Source organism: Lethenteron reissneri, chromosome 16 (genome assembly GCF_015708825.2).
Source record: "Lethenteron reissneri isolate LAM-NWPU_2019-01 chromosome 16, ASM1570882v1, whole genome shotgun sequence".
Taxonomy (NCBI): domain Eukaryota; kingdom Metazoa; phylum Chordata; class Hyperoartia; order Petromyzontiformes; family Petromyzontidae; genus Lethenteron; species Lethenteron reissneri.
Genome location: NC_083794.1, coordinates 843,614 through 865,938, shown reverse-complemented (window position 1 = coordinate 865,938; position 22,325 = coordinate 843,614). Strand labels below are relative to the sequence as shown.

Sequence of the window (22,325 nt, the reverse complement as noted above, 5' to 3'; positions counted from 1 at the left end):
ACACAGCGCCCTGCCTCTGCTTAAAACAATAATTATCAAGGGAACAATACAACGCACACACAATACGCACACGAATAAGACTATTTCAAAAAGTTATCTTTGTGTTTCGAAAAGGGTTGCCATTTCAAGGTGGTGCGTTCAATATCAACTGATCGTGAAAAGCAGTTGCTGCCCATCGAGTTACATGAACAAGAAGTGTTTTAGTCATTTATTTTCGTTAATTGCATAATCTTGCCGATGATTCTATTGACGTATGCTTTCGCCTTTGCATATTAGAGTGTCATATGTTTGTTTAGAATTTTAATTTCTTAACACAAAGTGGTTGAGTGTTTCTTTCCAAGTCCATGCAAAACTATTATTTATAAGAACTGTATCCTGCGTTGAGATATGAATTTGGAGACCTAACATAACATAAACACACTAAGATAATCAATAAATGTTTAATCAAAGATAATCGTTTTATCCTGATTGATAGGCTAAGCCTAATTATCATAACTGCGGACATTAACATAATCGCAATCATTCGCATAAATTAATACGAGTATCCCCATGATTATCATAATTTATGCATATAATTACAAACATTAGCATAATTTCCGCGCATTACGCATTTTTTCAAATGTTATTAATTTTTATTATTTTTTATAAAAATGTCATAATCCGACAAACCACGTCAACTGGCTTCTCTCAATCTAGAGCAGCAGCAGCTTGACTTTGAGGCTTTCCAGTTTACCGAGCTCCTCACCCGATCACGGATGGTGAGCCCAGCAGCTCTGCGGAAAAACCTAATTTCGGCCCCTTGTACCCGTGATCTCATCCTTTCGGTCAGTTCCCAAAGCTCATGACTATAGATGAGGGTGGAAATGTAGTCTACCTGTAAACCGAGAGTTTTGTTCGAGAACTCAGCTCCTGCTTCACTACCATGGAACAGAACAGTTCCCGCAACATTGATGACACTGCACTGATCCGCCAGTCGATCTCCCGTTCCCACTTACCATCACTCGCAAAAGAGACCCCGAGGTACTTAAACTCCTCTACTAAAGGCAGCTCTTCCCTCCTCACCTGGACAAAACAATCCACCATCTCACGGGAATGAACCAAGACCTTACATTTGGAGGTGCTGATCCTCATCCCAGCCGCTTCACACTCGGCATCAAACCATTCAAGTGCACGCTGGACATCACAGACTGACAAGGCAAAGAGGACGTCATCTGCAAAAGCAGCGACGCCACCTTCATGCCCCTGTACTGGATACTCTCTATTCCTCAGCTGCGCCTTGATATCCTGTCCATGAAAATCACAAACAAAAGTGGAGAGCAAGAATACGGACACAGCTTTAGAGGGACCGGATAGCTCACAAAAGCGTCACCGGTACATCATACTCCTGCAGTACCTCCCACAAGACAATGCTGGGAACATGATCATATGCTTTCTCGAAATCTACAATGCAGAGGTAGACTGGAGAAGCAGACTCCCATGACCCCTCACATATCTGTGAGAGGGAAAAGAGCTGGTCCATTGTTCCACAACCATGACGAAAACCGCATTGTTCCTCCTGAATCTGAGGCTCAACCACCAGGCAAAGTCTCTTCTCCAGCACTGGAATAGGCTTTACCTGGGACGCTGAAGTGTGTGATTCGTCTGTAGTTGGAGCACACCCTCTGGTCCCCTTTTTTAAATGGGAACCACGACCTCAGTTTGCCAGTCCAGATGTACTGTACCCACCTTCCATTGACAATTGAAGGTGTGTTAACTACGACACTCCTACACTGTCCAGCGCTATGAACTCTGGGCAAATCTCATCCACCCCAGCAGCGTTGCCACTATGAAGGGCCTCGACCACCGCAACAACTTCAGCAATCGTGATGGATCTGACTCCCCCAGCTGTTACCAGGGCTGCCTCCTGAAAGGAAGGCATTTCCACCAATGCTATGCTACCCTTACTGGAAACAGCCTAGGCCACGTCCCATCAATCCCTCCTCAGGCATCGGATAGTTTGCCAGAACATCTTTGAGGCTGCCCGTAATCCCCCTGCATGGCCTCTCCAAACTCCTCCTATGCCCGGGCTGTCGCTTCTGCAACTGCTGCAGCTGCTGCCCTCTTGGCAAGCCAGTACTTTCCAATCGAGTCGGGAGACCGTTTTCCCAGCATAGCTTGGAAAGCCTCCTTCTTCCCCTTGACAGCTTCCCTCACCACCGGTGTCCACCAGTGGGTCCTAGGCTTGCTGCCATGAGAGGCACCAATTGCCTTCAGGCCACATATTTACGCAGCTGCATGCACAATCGAGGTCCTAAATATCTTCCACTCGGACTCAATGTCCATAATCTCCCCTAAAGTGCAGGAGAAGTTTTCCCGGAGGTGGAAGTTGAATTTTTTCTGCACTAGGTCTTCCGCCAGATGTTTTTACGTTTATCTGGTCAGTGCCTCAACTTATCACCAGGTGGTGATCAGATGACCGCTCTGGCCCTCTCTTCACCCAAGTGTCCAGAACATACGGCCTTAGGTCCGATGATACAACAATAAAGTCAATCATTGACCCTTGGCCCTCGGTGCTCTGGTACCAAAGTACACTTACGAGCATCCTTATGTTCGAACATAGTGTTTGTTATTAATATTCTGTGACTAGCGCAGAATTTAAATAACATCTCACCATTCGGGTTCAGATCAGGGGGGGCATTCCTCCCCATCACACCTCTCCAGGTATCTCCATAATTCCCCACGTGAACGAGTAAGACTATGGAGTCGGTAGGCGGCACTCTTTCGAGTCCTGCACCCACCATCAACAAGAAGGCTGAATACTGAACTGCTGTTTTGTGCATAAGTACAGATAATAGTCAGAGTTTTCTTTTCTGAGACCCGAAGTTCAAGTTCAAGTTCATTTATTAGGTATAGCCCTGTGAGCCATTCAGCTCTTGAATCGGGTGCAACCGCAACAAACAAAAAACAAAAACAGGAACAAAAAACATCTTAAAGTGAATATGTGACTAAGTGCAAACAGAAAATCCAAGAAAAGACAGCAAAAATATTGCAGAAAAAACACCGTACACCAACGCTGTGTGCAAAAATCCCAGTGGGATGCAAGTCAAACAACAACAACAACCACAAGACAACTTAGATTAAGGCCATCAGTCTAACTCTGTACTACAACAACACAAACATGGCTAAACCAATACACTTTTCGAAATCACCAAAATAAAGCCATGAAGGCAATGAAAAAGCAATCATAGGAACTGACGGAATTTTCACAATAAATGGCATAAACAACATGTACTACCAAAACCCTGCAGCCATAGCTGGCTGCATGAGTCACTCCACAACAGCAGGAGCATCAATCGGAGTATTGTAATTTTTCAATGCACCTTTAAGATCAGCACACTAAATCAAAACACAGGTCATACTTTGTAGCGATCATCCGGAGCGAAACATTTTATTTTAGGTCACTGAATAGCACTGGCAGCTAGGGGTGTACAACTCCTCTAAAGCAGTTTTGAGTGAAGATCTCATAGGTAGTGACTCAAGTTTCAATTTATTTGCAACAGCATTCCAGACCCTGGGGGCATCAATAGCAAAGGCCCTTCCTCCAGTATATGTACGGCAATAGGGAATATTAAGCTGGTAAATGAGTGTAGACCTTAGGTCAAATTTGTTCTTTGAAACAGAGACGAGATCCAGCAGGTAATCTGCAGATTTTTTTGCAAGTCTCATTGAGGTGACCCTCTCATCCACTGGGACAAACTCCAACTGAACAGCACTCAGCCGGGGGCTTGTGAGTATCCCCACAACCGCCCGGGGCCTCTCACCAGGGTTTACTCGGGAATAGGAGACCACCCCCAATCGAGAAGTTTCATTCCAGTGCCAATGCTGTGTGTGGAGGTGAGACTGACGAGATATAATGGGTACCTTTCCACCTCCTCCACCAGCTCTGAGTCCTCCCCCTGCCAGTGACATGACATTCCACGGCCCAATAGCTAGTGTCCATCACCAAGGTCCAGTTTGTCTGAAACCATCCCTCTCCCTGCCATACTGGCATCACACCCACCCCTCACCCTTCATCCAACAGATGGTGGGCCCACAGCACGGCACCACGTATCCATTTCGGGCTGGGCCCAACCAGGTTACGTGGGTCACTTGCCAGAGAACACTACCCCCAGGCCTGGTCTGGACAAAGTTCTTTGATTTTTGTATTTAACCATTCACGAGGGGCTTTTCTTGGACCGTTATTTGTATGGAACCTCCTCCCAGACTTGTTCGCCAAGGGAGACCTTACCAGGAGTACAAGACTACAGGCGACATAGCTTTGAACACAAAAACCCACCAACATGATAAGGTTACAATCCTTCAGTGGGTCTGTAACGATGTGTAAGACGAAAAGATACAATCCAAAAACAGGGGCACACTTGGCGCTGGTATAATTTTGGAGAAAATTATTTTTCTTGTGACAAACAAATAATTAGTGACAATTTTAATAAGCCTTTCATGAAAACTAATTTTTTTAAAAATAAATTGCATGAAAATCCACGTAAGCCTACCCAACGCTACACACAGCGTACAGAGTGTCAGGTGTTAGGCACAGATCAGCAAAACTGTATAATGTATAATGAGCGCATCATCATGTGGAGAGGTCTGGAGATGTAGGGAGTGAGAAATATGTAATGCATATGGAATGCAATGCAACGCAGAGTTGGCTAACACAGTTAACGCATAGCCTTGCTGATTATGTTGCATTGCATTACATTTCCCAAATTTGCTTAGTTTGTTTTCTCAACCTGCCTATTTCTCTCTCTAAAAAAATACCAGGCTCTCATAGGTCCATTCGCTCTTTCTCTCCCCCGGCCGCTTCGGGGTGGATTTCCACACAACTCTCTCTAAAAATTTATCAGTTTTGCTGGATCTTTCTCTCCCCATGCCGCCGCGGGGTGGATGTCCACACAGCTCTCTCATTGACATGCTAATTTCTCTCCGCCGGCCGCTTCGGAGTGGTTTTCCACACAGCTCTAATTTAGACATCTTTGGAGAATATAATCAACCAGGCTATGCATTAACTGTATGTTAAGTTTGTTTTCTCAAACTGCCTATTTCTCTCTCTAAAAATGACCAGGCTCTCATAGGTCCATTCGCTCTTTCTCTCCCCCGGCCGCCACAGGGTGGAGTTCCACACAGCTCTCTCATTGACATGCTAATTTCTCTGCTCCAGCAGACCCACCTCTCTCCCTGCCCCCCACCCCACTCTCTCTATTTAAGGCCACGACACAGAGTCATTGGGTCTCTGCGTGTCTCCGTGTCTGTGTTTTGTCTCTCTCTCAAATTGAGTTCTACCTGATGACTGCTTGTCTTAAAATCGAAACATCGTATTCTAATATTTAATTTATTTTCTTTCTACGTGACTTTACAGAAAGAACCAAAGAGTAATTCCTGCATTCACGAAAGCTTCTAATCAAATAATACATTCACCATTGGAACCTCATTTGCCAGTAGCAAAATATGATAATTGTTTTTTTACCCTTTTATCTGGCAACAAAACTGACACCTTTTTTTTACAAGGAGTCATGTTTGCATAGACTGGTCCAACACCATGTGAGACTAGGCTCTAAAGAAAGCTGTCTCGGGTGTGGACCAATCAATTTCAAGGACAGTGCATACATTATCAGAGTTATCTTCTTGGTTCTTTCGGTAAAGTCATGTAGAAGGGAAATAATAAAAGAATAAAAATAAAACTTAATACAATAATTCTCACTATCTGTGAGAATTATTTTATTATGTTTTATTTTTATTATTTTATTATTTCCCTTCTACGTGACTTTACCGAAAGAAGCAAGAAGATGAATCCCTGCAGTCACGAAAGCTTTAAATCGAACAATATCAGAGTTATGTTTTTTGTTTGCATTCCTACTGCAGGTATTGCGGTCTATGCAACCATGACTCCTTGTAAAAAAAGGGTGTCAGTTTTGTTGCCAGATAAAAGGGTAAAAAAACAATTCTCAAATATTCTTAGGTTTTTTCGGTAAAGTCACGTAGGTAAAAACATTAAAAAGTAAAATAAAATAAAGTAAAAAATCACGACGTTTCGGAGGCAACACAAGCTTCCGTCTTCAGGTGGTATCGTCACAGCCACGACAGCTGTATCAAGTAAATGAGAGATTGCAGGAGTTACCACTCCGTTATATAATGGTTGGAGAAGGTGGTGAGGCAAGGGCCGCATACTTTTTATTTATATGGTAAGGTGAGGCTTAAGACTAAGAATAGACTGCATAACAAAGGCTGAGCCTTTGTTATGGAGAGGTACGGTTTGTGACTCAACCTGTGACAGGGAGACAACCACTAAACATGGTAAAACTGTAATAGTTGTCTGTCAAATAAGATTAGCAAATAAGTTTAGTTAAATCTTTTTTGCATGGTTAATCACATCTTTCCAATGATTACTCAGTCTGTAACCGTCATCACGGTTGAAATTATGTCTGTGTTTGTATATTTGTATGGCTTCATGTACAAACCTTTGATGGTAGCCAGGAGGTTTGCAGAGAACCTTGGTCTCGGAAAAGACAATTTCATGAGAGCCCACCGAGTTGTAGCAATGATCGGCAACGGCCGAAGAATCAGTTCTGCCGTGTTTCAGATCTGACTTGTGCTCGCGGACACGATCAGAAACATGACGTTTCGTTTCTCCAATGTAGCAATCACCACAAATGCAACTCAATTTGTAGACTCCAGGATACTGTAAGTCAGGAACGACATCCTTCACAGATGGAATCAAATCACGGATTTTATGCACTGTACTGAATCGGACTTGGATCTTATGGGTCGTAGCGGGGTGCCTTCTTTATGGATTTTGGGAAGAAGGCACCCCGCTACGACCCATTGTGTCGATGATAAACTCTCCTACGTACAAACTAGCCCGTTTTATATCAGATACTCTGCTCCCCTTCACAGGCAAGACCTCTTCGGCAGTACTCAACTCAACCCAATTAGTCTCTATGGTTAAGGACATGGTACTATCTCCTGATGACATCTTCGTCAGCCTTGATGTAGTATCTTTGTTCACCAAAGTCCCAGTACCGGACACACCCTAACAATAATTGAGGACTTAGTCCAACATGGATTGAATTCTGATGTACCTGCGCTGGTTAGGCATTGCCTCACCAACACTTATTTTACCTGGAATGGCACCTTCTACAAACAGAATGAGGGTACCCCTATGGGCTCCCCCTTGTCACCAGTTATAGCCAACATGTTCATGGAAAAGTTTGAATCAGACGCCATCCAGACATCCACCCTGCGTCCTTCCTTGTGGAAGAGGTATGTGGACGACACTTTCGTCATCTGGCCACATGGCCTCCCAGCATTGAACCACTTCTTGAACCACATCAATTCTAGACACCCATCCATCAGATTCACCATGGAAGTGGAGAAAGACGGTAAACTACCATTCTTGGATATTCTGTTTGAGAGGAGGCCTGACGGATCCTTGGGACATTCTGTCTACAGGAAAGCCACCCACACAGATTCCTACTTGAAACCGGATTCCCACCACCACCCATCTCAAAAGAATTCTCTCATCAAAACGCTATACCACAGAGCCCATGGCATTTCTGACCAACACCACCTGGCCGGTGAATTAAGACATGTACATCGGGCCCTCAGGATGAACGGATACTCTGACCGCACTATCCGCCAAGCTGTTTCTCCCACCATATAGAAACAGCCACATGAAACTCCGACCAAAACTATCACGTTGCCATACATAGCAGGCGTGACCAAAAAGATCTCCAAAATTCTAAACAAACATAAGATCCAAGTCCGATTCAGTACAGTGCATAAAATCCGTGATTTGATTCCATTTGTGAAGGATGTCGTTCCTGACTTACAGTATCCTGGAGTCTACAAATTGAGTTGCATTTGTGGTGATTGCTACATTGGAGAAACGAAACGTCATGTTTCTGATCGTGTCCGCGAGCACAAGTCAGATCTGAAACACGGCAGAACTGATTCTTCGGCTGTTGCCGATCATTGCTACAACTCGCTGGGCTCTCATGAAATTGTCTTTTCCGAGACCAAGGTTCTCTGCAAATCTCCTGGCTACCATCAAAGGTTTGTACACGAAGCCATACAAATATACAAACACAGACATGATTTTAACCGTGATGACGGTTACAAACTGAGTAATCATTGGAAAGATGTGATTAACCATGCAAAAAAGATTTAACTACACTTATTTGCCAATCTTATTTGACAGACAACTATTACAGTTTTACAATGTTTAGTGGTTGTCTCCCTGTCACAGGTTGAGTCACAAACCGTACCTCCCCATAACAAAGGCTCAGCCTCTATTATGCAGTCTATTCTTAGTCTTAAGCCTCACCGTACCATATTAATAAAAAGTATGCGGCCCTTGCCCCACCACATTCTCCAACCATTATATAAACGGAGTGGTAGCTCCTGCAATCTCTCATTTACTTCATACAGCTGTCGTGGCTGTGACGGTACCACCTGAAGACGGAAGCTTGTGTTGCCTCCAAAACGTCCTCATTTTTATTTTATTTTACTTTTTAATGTTTTTACCTACGTGACTTTACCAAAAAAACCTAAGAATATGAATCCTTGCAGTCACGAAAGCTTCAAATCTAGAATTAGTGAGTCATTCTGAGACACTATTTAGGAGGCAATACCATTACACACGGGTCTAAATACACATATTCTCACTCTTGTTGTGCATAGGACTACAACACACTTTTTCTCACTCTTGTTACGGGACAATCTATAATCGGGACAGCGCAGCCACGTGCTGCCTGCCCACGATGTCGAAGACAGGGACGAAGATGTAGACGTAGCTCTTGGGTTACTCTTAACACTAAACATCGCAGATATGTGATCAGGGTGTCTCTTTTATCCCTCTCGGCGTGGCCTGGCTCCACCCTCGGCCATGCCCTACGTATAGAAACTTCCCAACGGTTCCAGGCTATACCGCACCTGTTCCCTCTCTGGCTCCACCTTCAACTACACCTCTATCGAGAACTCTCCAGACGTACTCAGCTACTCCCCCCCGTGCAAACCTCATTCACCTTTGGCCCATATTACTTGTCCACAGATAACCCCTACCAGTCAACCGCCCCCCACCACACTCTTACAGTGGCGTACTCTGTGATGATTCCCTGCAGCGCTGGTGGAGGCTGCAATCCCCTACTCCTGCTAGCACCCAATACCATGCCCCTAGTGACCCACTGCATGGTACTGCATGGTGTGTTAGCTTCTTGCACCTGTTTCACGCCACTTGGCGCTACACGCCGTAGTGATCCATTTAATATCACTATACCTGTACTCAGACAATAACATGTACTATTTATTGCACACAAACGACATGAGGTACAAGAATATGTATGCATAATTTGCAGGCATAATCTACATTACCATATGAATAACCCACTAGCAATGGTTACCCATTGTAATTTATATGCAATCATTAACCCCCCCCCCTTCGCACGTGAAGGGCTCACAAGTGACGTAATCACATCTATCCCTCTATTTAAGGAACGAAACAGGATTTCTCCACAAATCTGGCTATCGCCTGATGAAGCTAGTTGTAATTACTGGCGAAACGTCGTACTTAGATTGTAAATGTTGTGAATTTGCTCTCCAACACACCAGTATGCTATACGAGTAGTGAATTGGCATGTTCTGTTTATGTGACAAACCTTACTAATTGACTGTGTCGGGTGGTGGCGGGTTTAACGACACATTTATATTTACGCGATCTAACCCAAAAAACCTATATTATGGATGATATTGGTCGCAAAAGCGTATGTGTTAAAGAGAGAGAAGTGGAAACAATGTGTGGAAATGTGTGAGTGTTGGAGTGAAAAAAGCAGGGACACAGCATGGCCACAATATGTGCAGCAAAAAGTCGCATGTCGCTATGGTGGCAGCTTGTGTTGCGCCCGAAACTTCATGATTTAATTTAGTTGTTTCATTTATTTTATTTTATTCTTTACCTACGTGACTTTACCGAAAAAAACAAAGAGCATGTATTAAGGTTTGATAAAATGTCCAAACCTAACAAGGTGGAATACGGGCAGTCCTCAACTTACGAACGAGTTCAGTTCCTGAGACCCATTCATAAGCCGAATGGTTCGTAAGTCGGTATACAATAATGTACTGTATTTAAATGCGGTATGTGTTACAGTTCAACAAAGGGAAACATTGTTAAACTCATAAATAATAGATATTGAAAATGTGCATTTAATAGTGTAATATATATTATAGTAAAATAAAGTAACATAAATAGAAACAAAAACCTGTATAAGTTACCTTTACGTCCGATGCTGGATTGCTTGTTGGAAGGGGTGTAATGAGTCCCCACAATTGTGCACACACCCACGACGACACGCGTGCGCAAGCACACAAAGACAAAGACGCACACAAAGACAAACACACCGACGATCCCCCGTGTACCCTTAACAGACTGTTGGGGCAAGTAGTGTTAGCAAGCAGCGCCTATAAAAGCCGGCACACGAGGGGGTGGGTGGCTCGGACCACAACCGGCCATATTTGACTCCCCAGTAGCGATGTTTACTCACCGCACCAGGTACTCATTTGAGCTAAGTCGACCTCGGGGAGGCCCAGGACCAATTTAAATAATAGTTACTGGTGTCAGTAATGAGCGGGAATCGAACTCGGGTCACCGGGTTGATAGGGCGCCATCATTTCACTACCGCTCCTCACAAACACACACGGAGGCATATACGCACACGTACGCACACTCACTTTCACCCCACTCACTTTCACACACACGTGCGCGTGCGCAGACACATACACTCTCACTCCCAGCGAAAGACTAACTCATAAGGGTCCGTCCATAAATGGCGTCACGCGATTTTGGACGATTTTTAACCCCCCCCCCCCTCGTCACACGCCGTCATAAAAAGTCAGACCCCCCTTCAAATATGACGTCACAAAGCTTTGCCTCCCCCCCAAAAAGAAAACATGCTTCAAATCGCTATAAACTATTGTCATTGTAGTGCATATTTAATGTGGCGCTGCACTCTGATGTTGTAGGAAAAACATTTTTTTAAAGGTCTATTTAATTAAGTAGAACGTGTTGTCTATATTTATTTAAAGTTGCGCATTTTGGTGTGACGTCACATTTCTCCCCCCCCCCCCTGTCACACATCGTCACAAATGTCTAACCCCCTCCCCCAGGTGCGTGATGTCATTTATGGACAGCCCCTAACATTTCACAGTGGATCGCTCCGCTGAACAAATAGTTCCGCGGTTCAGTATGCAAACACGAATGAACGTTTTAATTCGATGTTAAATAAAAAAAGTATTTCATGGAAGCTGGTTCGCAAGTGCGGGTGTTGGTAAGTCGAGGACTGCCTATATATCGGGAAAATGCAAGAACAATTATTTAATAATCCATCGTGGAGAAATGTATATTGTATCAAGGATGAATTTTCAACCAAAACATGTAAATGATAAAAGTAGAAACATTCAGGAAATGGGAATGATTCATCATGTAACTCACCATCGCATGTTTAACATACCGTCTGTGACAATAAATGAGATATGTTTATTTTGATTCCACGGTATTGGAAGGTGTTGTTGTTGTTGTTTGTATGAATTGATTAATGCCACCACTTGCAGAAGTGCTTCTCCAGTATTGGTACCAGGGCTTTCTTCAAATTCTGAAGAATATAGAAATATACGTTTACTCTATCAAATTTACTAAATACCACTTCATTATCTCTTTAAACTGTCTTGATTTGTATATTTTGTGTAAATCTACTTTATTCGTTGTGATACTGACTTTTATACGTTTTCAAAGACGTAAAAAATTGTATTTTTCAAAACATAAATTAATTCTGTAACCTGACTATATTCTAAAGCAGAATAACACTTACCAAGGCATGAGCTATGCTGCTGATGTATTGCTGAATAAAACATGCATTTGTATCAACTTTTTATGCGAAATGTCATCGTGGACTGTTAACACATACACACGCTGCCATTTATTGGCAAACGGCGGTTATTGGTTTTGTATTACGTGGTGTATGTGTGTACAGTAAGTCCTTGCAATTCTTCCATTTGAGAACGCTGTTTGTACAACGCAGAACACGCATGTTACAATGCAGAACATGATGATTCTAATGCGGTTTCTGAGTGGTCGATAGCGAAATATTTTGAGCTGCGCTGTAATATGATAAAAGCTGACATGAAGTAAAAGTGGGCATGTTATGGATCGCGAATTATGATCCATAACATCGATTCTGCCCCGTCAATTCGGAATTATGTCAATTTGTCAAGAAGATCCTTGGAGGCATGGATGCATCCATTTTTGTAGAAGTAGAGATGTATTTCTAACTGAATGTATTTACAGTTCCGAGTGTAACAACCGCCACACTCGTGATTACTATATTCAGCCCCGATGGTTTCCACCAAGTTGTTTCTTGAACAGACAGCTCCGATGTCGTCCACCTCTGGCCATCGATTAGTCCCCGAGCAAGTGCGCCGACCGCGGGCCTTGCTCCCCCTTATATGCTCGCTCGTGTGTAAACACCAGCACTAGAGGGACATCGGGAGCTAAATAATATTGGTGAGAATAATGCAGGAATGTCAGATAATTGTGTTTCTGCAACTATTTCTCACAAGCTCAGCTTCTATTTTGCTGCAACATGAATTGCTCCAAGTGTTGTCATTCTAATGCAAATTGGAATCCCTCAACATGTATAATTGCATAGTCACATTGACTGGGCCACAGAATGGTGCTAATTTTCAATTTAAATTCAGTTCGAGTTGAAGGGAACCACTCGGATAACTCCGAGTCGCTACCTTCAACTCGAACTGGATTTCAACTTGCGATCTTCTGACTGTGAGTAAAGCACTGGCCAAAACTCTGGCTGGCTGAATTAATAAAGGCTTGCACAACATGTTTCAATATGGGCATGGATACTCACCACTGTAGCTCAGCTCTTTCAGAATGTTAATGACAGCCTTTGGATCTTGATTTGCTTTTTCAGTCAATGCAAGTTTTGTCTTTGCTTGAGACGCAAATACCACAATGGCATATTTTGCTTGTATCGCATAATTTGACATCTATAACACAAACACGTGCCTTTAAGTCACAATGAAAAACAATATTTAGCAATTTCATTTATAGGTGTATATATTATTACTGCTTTTAGATTTTGGGCCCTAATGCTGAATAATACACTGTTTACCAAAAAATCAGTTAGTATGGGAAATGTGTCAAGTAAAATGCAAATAAATGCTCAAAATACATCTGTAAATATAACATGATTATCATAGAAGCATCAGCAATATTTTTATAGCAGTCTGTGCACACTGAGTTGGCTGATTACTTTTTAAGTGATTGAGAGGAAACCAGAACACCTCAAGAAAACGTACCACTGCAAGGGGATAGCACGAATATTCTAACACAGACAAGTCAACAACCCACTTGCTGCACTGCTGTATGCGGTCATCACATGTCCCATTAAGGTGCCCAGAAATGTACAAAAACCAAATGAAACTTAATTCCAATTCATAAATACTCTCCCTTCAACTGTATGTCAAAAACGTAACATAAAAACGCATTAACTTCACAACTGAGGAGTGTGTGGAGGTAGAGTGCTTACATATGTAGTGACATGGAAAGGGTCACTACGTAGCATAGCACGGGTTGCTGGCAGAGAAGGGGGTCTGCAGTTACAGCAGCCCTGTCTGTCAGCAGGTCACGTGATAAGCCAGAAAGAGGGATGCAGGGGAAAGGTGATAGAGGGGGCACATGAGGTAAGCCCGGGAACCCACGAGTAGGTTCTAGAAGAAGGGCATGGCCGGGGCGGAGCGAGGCCACACTAGGAGGATAAAAGGGGACCCCGAGCGAAGGCTCGGGGCTGTGGCTAGTAGTGGAATCCCATCGTGCTGCTGGAGTCTTCGTCACCGTCTTCATCTTCTCGGCGTTGTCAGTCAGGCAGTCTGTTAGCTGTCCTGACTGAAAGTGTAATTACACTTTGTACCCTGTAAAGGCTATAATAAATAGAGTGCCTCCTACTCCTAGTGTCTCTTGAGTGCATCACTTCACATATATGAAATTCTAATTTGTAAAGATGGAATGGTTAATAATATAAAGGAAATAGAAAGTAGTATGTGGCTACAATGAACTGTATAGACGGCCAGAGAAAATAAGTTCAAGACTCGGGGACAGCTACGGAGGAGGAGTAATCTCCCAGGAAGTGCCAGTTTTTGGAGATATTTTACAGAAGGCCAAGGTTGCTGAGAGCACATAAACAAGAGTAAAGTAAATAAGATGAGTGAGGTAGTTAGGATTGAATCCATGGAGAATCTGGAAAATGTGAGGGCAGTAACACTGCAGTTTATCTGGGGCTGGATTAAGAGCCCTTGGAGCAGGGGTGTCCAAACTTTTTGCAAAGATGGCCAGATTTGATAAAGTGAAGATGCAAGGGGGCCAATAGTTCCTTTTGACATTGTTTTAACCACAAAAGTTATGTGGAAATACACACTGTTATAAAACAATTTTCATTGTCACAATAACCTTTATTTTTCAAATGACAATGTAACCAAATATAAGCCACTCAGGCAGACGGGAACAACTCTAAAAACGCAATTCTGCCTTTCATTCAGTCAGATAACATTGAACAAACTGTATAGAATACCTTAAATTTCCATGAGTTTTATGATGTATTTATTCTGACAGAGCTGGCGAGCCATAAATAACACATTATAAGACCGAAGCTGCGGGCCGTATGAAATCTGCCCGCGGGCCGTGATTGGCCCGCGGGCCGGACTTTGGACATGCCTGCCTTGGAGGAATCTGAGAATCGAGGTGATATGATCTCATTTTCGGTCCTGGTTGAGGGGTTTGCCAGCACCAATTTTGAACGTTCATATGAGAATAAGATTTAGAGAAGAGTTGCAGTCATTAGTGTTCAACGTGATGAATGCTTGAATGTCTCATTCAATCATTCATAAACATCTGACGTTTTATCAAAGCAGACGTTAAGCTCAGAGCGCTTGGAGTGAAAGGTCGCCGTGTGTCAATGTTGAATTCAGTCATGGAACGTCTCAAGCCACCGGTGAGGAGCAGCTTTGTCGATCAGAATGTGATCAACGCGTTGGCAACGTGTGGACAATATATTTGTGTCAACGCGACGATCTCATTGGGTGGTGGAGGGTTGACGACAAGAATTCTGGCATGCAAATACCACCATGTGGCCAAACCCAAACACAAATAGGAATCTCATTGTGTTGACTATGAGAACCTATGTTTTAAGTTAAACTTGCCTTGTGCTAGACTGCCATATAGTGGTTCAAATTAATATCAACGTTTTAATAAAAGTGAATTTCGTTGGTTGCTCAGGAATATTGCTGCAGCATTCGGAACCACATTCCATTGATTAGAGAGTATAGAGTTTTCATTTGATGGGAAATATGATCTAAGTTGATGTTGTAGTTTAGAAAAATGTTGCACTGAAGATAGGAAAGAAGTCCTGAAGAGTTCTCAAATGATGGGAGATAACGAAAGTTTTAGGTCGAAGATAAGCCCTGAATAGAGTTCAAGTTAATCCAGAGACAGACTGTATCAAGATGTAATGAGAGCACCATCGCCTGGATTATCAGGGGGGCATATACATATGAATTATACAGTCCATGCTTATCCATAGTGGGGTTCCACCAGGGAAGCCTCTGGAAGGTTCCAGGAGGGGTGTGGCCAGAGGCGGGACTTAGTCCCGGGGTAGGGGGATATAAGCGGGACACAGAGGAACGCAAGGGGTCAGTGTTGAAGACTGAAGAGGAGCCCGCCGCTGCTGCCCCGCCATCTCCATCAACCACATGGCGGCTCGTACTCCAGCTGCCCAGCCGCTCCCTAGCGCACCGTCAGCTAGCGGTGCGTTGGAAAGCGGGTGAGCGCCACGTGGCGCGGGGCAGCGTAGCCACACGAAGAGTGGATGTTCGCAAAAAGGAAGAGACGGAGACACGTGGCTGTACCGAGATTTGATTGAATAAACAACCGAAGTTACTTACCGTGTCGGAGACCACTCATTACAAAGACAATAAAGAGAATGGTGAGGAGGACTAAGTGAAGTCGGTGTAAATGCAGTGCTTGTGAAAATTATATATTTTTCGACCCAATATCCAAAGTGTGAGAATACATGTGGACGCCAACTGTCCAACCACACGTTAAACTCTGTATAGAAACTCCTGCACTCTGTCGACAACCACCCCGCTATTCAGGGAGAGCCGAGGGGAGTGTTTGATGAGGAAAAGTGTTCAGACATTTATTTTGTTTTAGTGTGGCTGATAGTTGGGCCCCATGTCTTCATTACGAAGCTCCAAGTTCAGCAGCATCCTCTCTTCTGTCCTCAAAATGAGCATCAGCATGAACTCAGGTCATGAGCATACACCACATGAACATGAATGACAGCCGTCACAAACACGTGCATACAAAATCAGACAAATTACAGATCCCCCACAATAATCACGCCAGTTCTGAAAGTAAACGAAAATATATTCTTGGTTCTTTCGGTAAAGTCACGTAGATAGAAAACAAAAATCTAAATTAAAAGCAAAAAACCCACGACGTTTCGACCTCAACACAGCTGCTTATAAGGACTTCAGAGTGAGTGACTTTACCAAAAGAACCAAAAATATAAATTCCTGCAGTCACGAAAATTTTAGGTAAAAACAAAGTTCGATACCTTTAGAATTAGATTCATCAGGAAACCCACGCCAAGTTGAAAATTGTCTTTTCCCACACTTTGAGATGCATCAATCAGGAGATAAACATTGAGTTTTTCTTCAGTGTTACCTGAAAAATAATCAATAATTTGCACATAAAGCTCTGAGATGGCATGAAGAGTATAACAAGATAAGTACCAGGAGCTATTCACAGTAACATAATGTTTTATAAACTTTAGATTGAAAAGATAAATATATTTTTTATATCGGTTCAGTTTTCAGTTATGGTTTGCTAAATCTTGGGTTAATTCCATTTTATGGTTCTAGTTTTTGTTAAATTCAACTCCCTGGTTATAAAACGTAATCACAACCCCTCTTCAATATCGTAATCATGAGCCTTAACTGTAGAGTACTGATCTACAGTACCGACTGATATTACGATTTCCTACATAAAAAACAACTATTTCGATGAAATATATAATCTCATTTCCCGAGATATTGGCATCTGTGTATTACGTAACTCGATTCTGAAAGCAGCTCTCAAAATCTTTTAATTCAGAAGGTGAGGAGGCATGTGATAAATGCGAATAAATCCCTATTCAACTTTGACTAGTGTTCATCCAGACCAGCATACACTACACAACCTCCATGTCCACCATAATTTAGACAGGTCCTCATTCACCAGTGGATTCACAAAACTCTATACATGTTTATACTCAGGAACAGTACCTTGGCGATGAAGTAGTGAAAGCATGGTATTGTTCAGAGCTTCCTCAATATCCTCTGCAGTATCAAAGCTGTATCTGCCTACAAACAGACGTAAATTAATCCCACTTCACCATCACTAAAGATGGACAAGACCACCATGAGAGTAATAAGATAGCAGTGGCTACAAGGGCTATGTTCTGTAAATCGTAAGGACATAATTCACATCTCATATTTATCTGAATTTTTTCCAAAATATTCTCCTAGCAGTTGCCTTTTCTGATTTTCTTTGCGGACACATAGCCCAACCTTGCCAGTCAATTGACACATTGGTGAAAGTTTCCCAATATTTGCCTATCCTACTATCGCTAGACAAGGGGACAAAACCAGGGTCGTTCAGGCAGAAAAGTGGAGATAAGGGTGTGCTGGCAAAAGATGCCCATTCTCGCCCTGTCATCTTGAGAAGAAAGCAGTGAGATAATATTATCTGGAACTTGGCCTTCTGGAAACGTTGAGGTTTACAGGAAGTCTTAAATAGTCTTAACTCTTGTGGAGGGAGCAGGTGTGTTTGGGTGGTGGGGATGTCGAATTAAGGGCTCCGTGAGGTGCAATACGTCATTGATTATTTAATATATTTTATTGTATACTAGGTATTCATACTTATAGTGTCTCACTGAAGTGTTGAGCTTCTGTATTGTGTGGAACATTTTCAGGGAGACTAATAGCTAGCCAAATGTTTAATTAAACTTGTTCTAAGGAGTAAGATTGGGAACGTGATATTGCAGGCCGGATAGTTGTTGGCTGTCTCGGCTGGCACCATCGGTGTTACACGGTCAGGGTTGTGTTAAGGCTCGGCAAGACGACTAGAGAGTGAGGGCTAACCTGTAAACCTGTGAAGGTTTTTTTAAAGAAGGTGCTCCTGAAAACCTCGTCTCCCACTCCGTTGACACTACACATTTATAAATTGATTTGTGTAAATTTCAGTAAACAATTAATGTACAGTACTGCACTGTAACACAGCACTTTAGGCCTATCCATTTATAGCACTATGAAACAGTTTTATACCATATAGCATTAAGGATAGTTAATAATAAATAAATAAAAATTGCCTTTTTGATGTAAAATTGGGTTTCTATCCCGTCTTCAGGAACGTTTTTGTGTCGTAAACGCGGAGACTGCCTGTAGTATTCTTTCAGTTTAATTAACATACAATTCCAGCAATTTAGGTATTTTCCAGCAATATTGGCATTTTACGGATATTTTAGAGTTTTACGGTGATCTTCAAACTTTACGTGCTTGGACAAATAAAAACGGGCAGCTTCTACACTTCAAACCAGTGGCATTTACAGTGGTTGTGATTTCAAATGAAATTTTCAGCTTAACAATCTCAATATTCAGTTCAGTTTTATACTCGAAACTGTATTAGATACAATTGTAATCAGTTACATCGAATTGGTGGTTGTCATTTACAGATACTCTTAGCCACTCCTTCAAATGCCCAAACACAAGAATAAAAGCTCAGAAGAACAAACAAAAGCCTTGGCACGGGCGAATTAACCTGAAGGAGAACATGAAGCAAGGCTGCATATAGCTTGGCAATGTGGTAACAGATAAGTAATGAGAGCCAATCTAAACGTCAAATCTGGTTGGAACAAATACGTCAATGGAAAAAAGATGGGCAGACAAAAGCAGATCATGTGAGCAATTAATCTGCTGAACGTCGATCAATCTGATTGCAACAAATGCGTTGTTCCATGTGTAGTGGCATAACGCTGGTTCCTGGCGGAAAAGGGGAACTGCGGGGTATGGCAGTACTCACGTCAGCAGGCCACAATATATACAAGAGGGGGACATCTAGGGGAAAGGTCACAAAAGGGGTCCATCGGGAAGCCCCGGGAACCCGCTGGTAGATTCTAGAAAGGGGGCGTGGCCGGGGCGGAGCAAGGCCACGCTGGGAGTATAAGAGGGGCCCTGAGCGGGACCTCGGGGCTGTTGCTGGAAGTGGGATCCCCGTCATGCTGTTAAAGATCATTGTCGTCACCATCTCCTCGTCGTCACCATCTCCTCGTCGTCACCATCTCCTCGTCGTCACCATCTCCTCGTCGTCGTCTCCATCTTCACCATCCCAGGGCGCTGTTAGTCAGACAGCCTACTAACTGTTCTAACTAAGTAGTGCCGCCGACAATAGACCGACTAAATAATAATAGTGTGCATCCACAAAGGGTGTGTATTATCCCGAAGGTGCTTGTTTAATAAAAGAAGTGCCTCCAGTTATTACTGCCTCCGATCTGAGTCACTACACATGCAACACTTTCCAAGGAATGAAACAAAACTGCAGAGTCAAGCTCGGTTCCAAAGAGATTGTCAAGCCACAGAGAGTCAACATTGTAATGAAACGGAAGAGCAGAGTCATGGTCAGTTGGAGGAAGTGCGCCAATCCATGGAACGATGAAGAAATACAGCAGAAGAGCAACATCAAGTCGAGTTGAAAGACATCGACAAGCAATGACAAATGGGCACAAACATAAAAAAACCCAGAGAGCTCAAGCTACTTTGAATGCTGCAAGGGCCAATGATAGTATTGCTTAGCCTTCATACATTACAATTTAAGCCCGAAGGCCCCCAAGCCCAGGAGGGCCTGTGAGACCCAAAATATTCGAGTACTTCCAAAAGATCAAATGCTTATCAATGATACGCAGGATTTTATAGTTCTGTGCACTTACTTTCACATGACGGTTCTTTCCCAGACCACTGGTGGTTTGACAGACATACCCTTTTCAAAGTTCCTGAAGGAATGAGATTTGCCGGACATGTGTAGGTCACCACACCCTCTAAGTTGTAATCTTTACCAGACTTGCGTGATCCAAAAGGAATACCTGGGTTATGACAAAATGCCGCTGAAAAATATTAATAAAAAAAATACACTGTCATCGTAAATTTATGTTCCATTACATCAGAGCTATACATTGTCACAAATTGGAACGAGACTCACACATTTGGAAAATTTCTCATAGCCTTATGCTGAAGCAGATTAATGTCACACATTTACAGGATTATAACATTGCTTGAAAGTACCTTCAAAATATTCAAATTCCGCATGTTTTCAGTGCTATGCCAGTGTGGTGCCACGACCGCGGAGCAACTCTGCAAGTTCCGCGATTCCCTCCTTGCCCCCGCACTAATCACACACCCACACGCAGCGCACCCACGCAATGTCCTGGCAGGGGATTGCCTGGCACATCGGGTTTTAATACGAAGGGCCCCTAGAGAGAAAGTCCCACGGTTTCACCAGTGCTAGGAGATTGGACGACCCTCATAGAACAGGTTACATTGCGGTGCCCCTAAATTGGCTTACAATTGTATGGGCGCAGAAAGCAAAGGTTCCCTGGGCCAACTGCAATGAGGTACAACTCGGAGGGGAGAAAGGAGGATGGAACATTTAGCAAGAAGACACAAGAGACAAAGGGCCAATGGGTGGTCGTCGCCACCCGCCGGCCACAGCCGCCGCAGCGCAGCACTCGAAATGGGACCGAGGATGGCATATTAAGTAGGCAAAAGTGCGGGAGCCCTTCCAGACAAAGGGACAACGAGGGGTCGCCGCCGCCCGCCGCGCTGCAGCAGCCAACGTGCAGTACTCTGGGAGGGACGGAGGGCGGCATATGGGGGGCGGGGGGAGGCGGTAACCGCAGGTATGCGCACGATTGGCCGCGTCGTACAATGGGACCCTGGGCCTTTGAAGTTAAGAGAATAAAAAAGAGCAGCCCAGGACGATTTCAGTCAGTTGTCTACAACCTCGAGGCCGTCAAGACCCACTCCCTGCCATTCTGCCTTCTCGAGCCGCTCGCAGCCTCCGTGTGATGCCAGTGAGTGCTGCCACCGAGGCATTGAGAGGTCAAGTTTTCACCTGTCCTCTGACTCTCACAATGTCCATGCGACGCTGTGAGTCCAGCTTCGAGGTACGTGGAAGGACGCCTGAGTGACTGGGTTCGTAGGCAGTGAGTCTAAGCCCTTCTTGCGAAATATTCCCCCTCCGCTAATAAACTTTAGTTCAGAGTATCGGTGCAGTGTGATTTCTGTGTGTGTGGGTAGAACCTCGGCGTGGTGTCAGTAATTTGAGCGTGTGTGCGAGGCACGCGCCGACATGCCCGCATCCGAGCAGTCGTGCCGCGTGAGTATTAGCGTGGGAGCGGGGTGCGTTAAACCCGCTCGCCGACGCTCGCGCGTGTTTACGCAGCAAAAATAGCATTAACGGCGTGGTGTGCACTCAAATTATGCGCAGACCTTTAGCGCTAGCCTTGGTGTGCAGCAGATTAGGGCTTAACCACCCGGAGGTGTGCACGCATATTAATACCGCTGTTTTTTTTTGTGTTAGCCTTTGTGTAAAACAAGCACCTGCAGGGGCGCGCGCGTGCACGCGGAGGAGGGGTAGACTTAGGTAGACTTAAAACCGCTCAGCAATGCTCGTGCGTGTTTACGCGTGCGTGTGTGGGAAATATGCGCGTGCAGGGGTGCGCGTATGCACGCCACCACGTTCGCTTTTGTGGTGGTGTACGTGGGCGTGTGCAAGATAACCCCGGGCGGTGGTGAGCCAGCTAATTAGCTATGTACCAGTGGGAGGGGTAGAAACTGGTCCGGACCGGTCGGGCCAACGGTGGTTGGAACCCCTCTGAGGGGAGGGGGCTGGCAGAAGCTACGATCCCCCAGAACCCTGCCCCTCAGGGAGAAAGAGTATATAAGGCAGGTCCCTGAGAGCGCGAGGCATTCCATCTCAAGCCGAAGTCAGAAGCCGCCTGGAGAAGAAGACCCTGGACCCCAAGCCGCCGACGTCCTTCTAAGGGCCGGGGCTCAGTGCGGTGCCAGTGGTCGAGAGGCTAGGACTCTGAGGTTCCCTCAGCCTGATGTCCTTCTAAGGGCCAGGTCCAGACGGGCCAGTG

General features: G+C 44.1%; 1 protein-coding gene across 5 annotated transcripts in view; it reads right to left on the bottom strand.

The window, feature by feature from the left end:
- The window catches only part of LOC133342838 (complement factor B-like), an 86,513-nt gene that overhangs the window by 52,927 nt on the left and 11,261 nt on the right, over positions 1–22,325 (bottom strand). For all 5 annotated transcript variants that reach the window (XR_009755186.1, XM_061552153.1, XM_061552154.1 and 2 more), the window contains 5 exons: positions 20,115–20,288; positions 17,416–17,493; positions 16,707–16,816; positions 12,945–13,083; positions 11,535–11,675 (listed from right to left, as the gene is read on the bottom strand). Coding sequence is in view for 4 of the 5 variants with exons in the window: in XM_061552153.1 (XP_061408137.1) it covers positions 11,535–11,675; positions 12,945–13,083; positions 16,707–16,816; positions 17,416–17,493; positions 20,115–20,288 (642 nt within the window). In the remaining variant the exon portion in view is untranslated. The remainder of the gene's footprint in view (positions 1–11,534; positions 11,676–12,944; positions 13,084–16,706; positions 16,817–17,415; positions 17,494–20,114; positions 20,289–22,325) is intronic.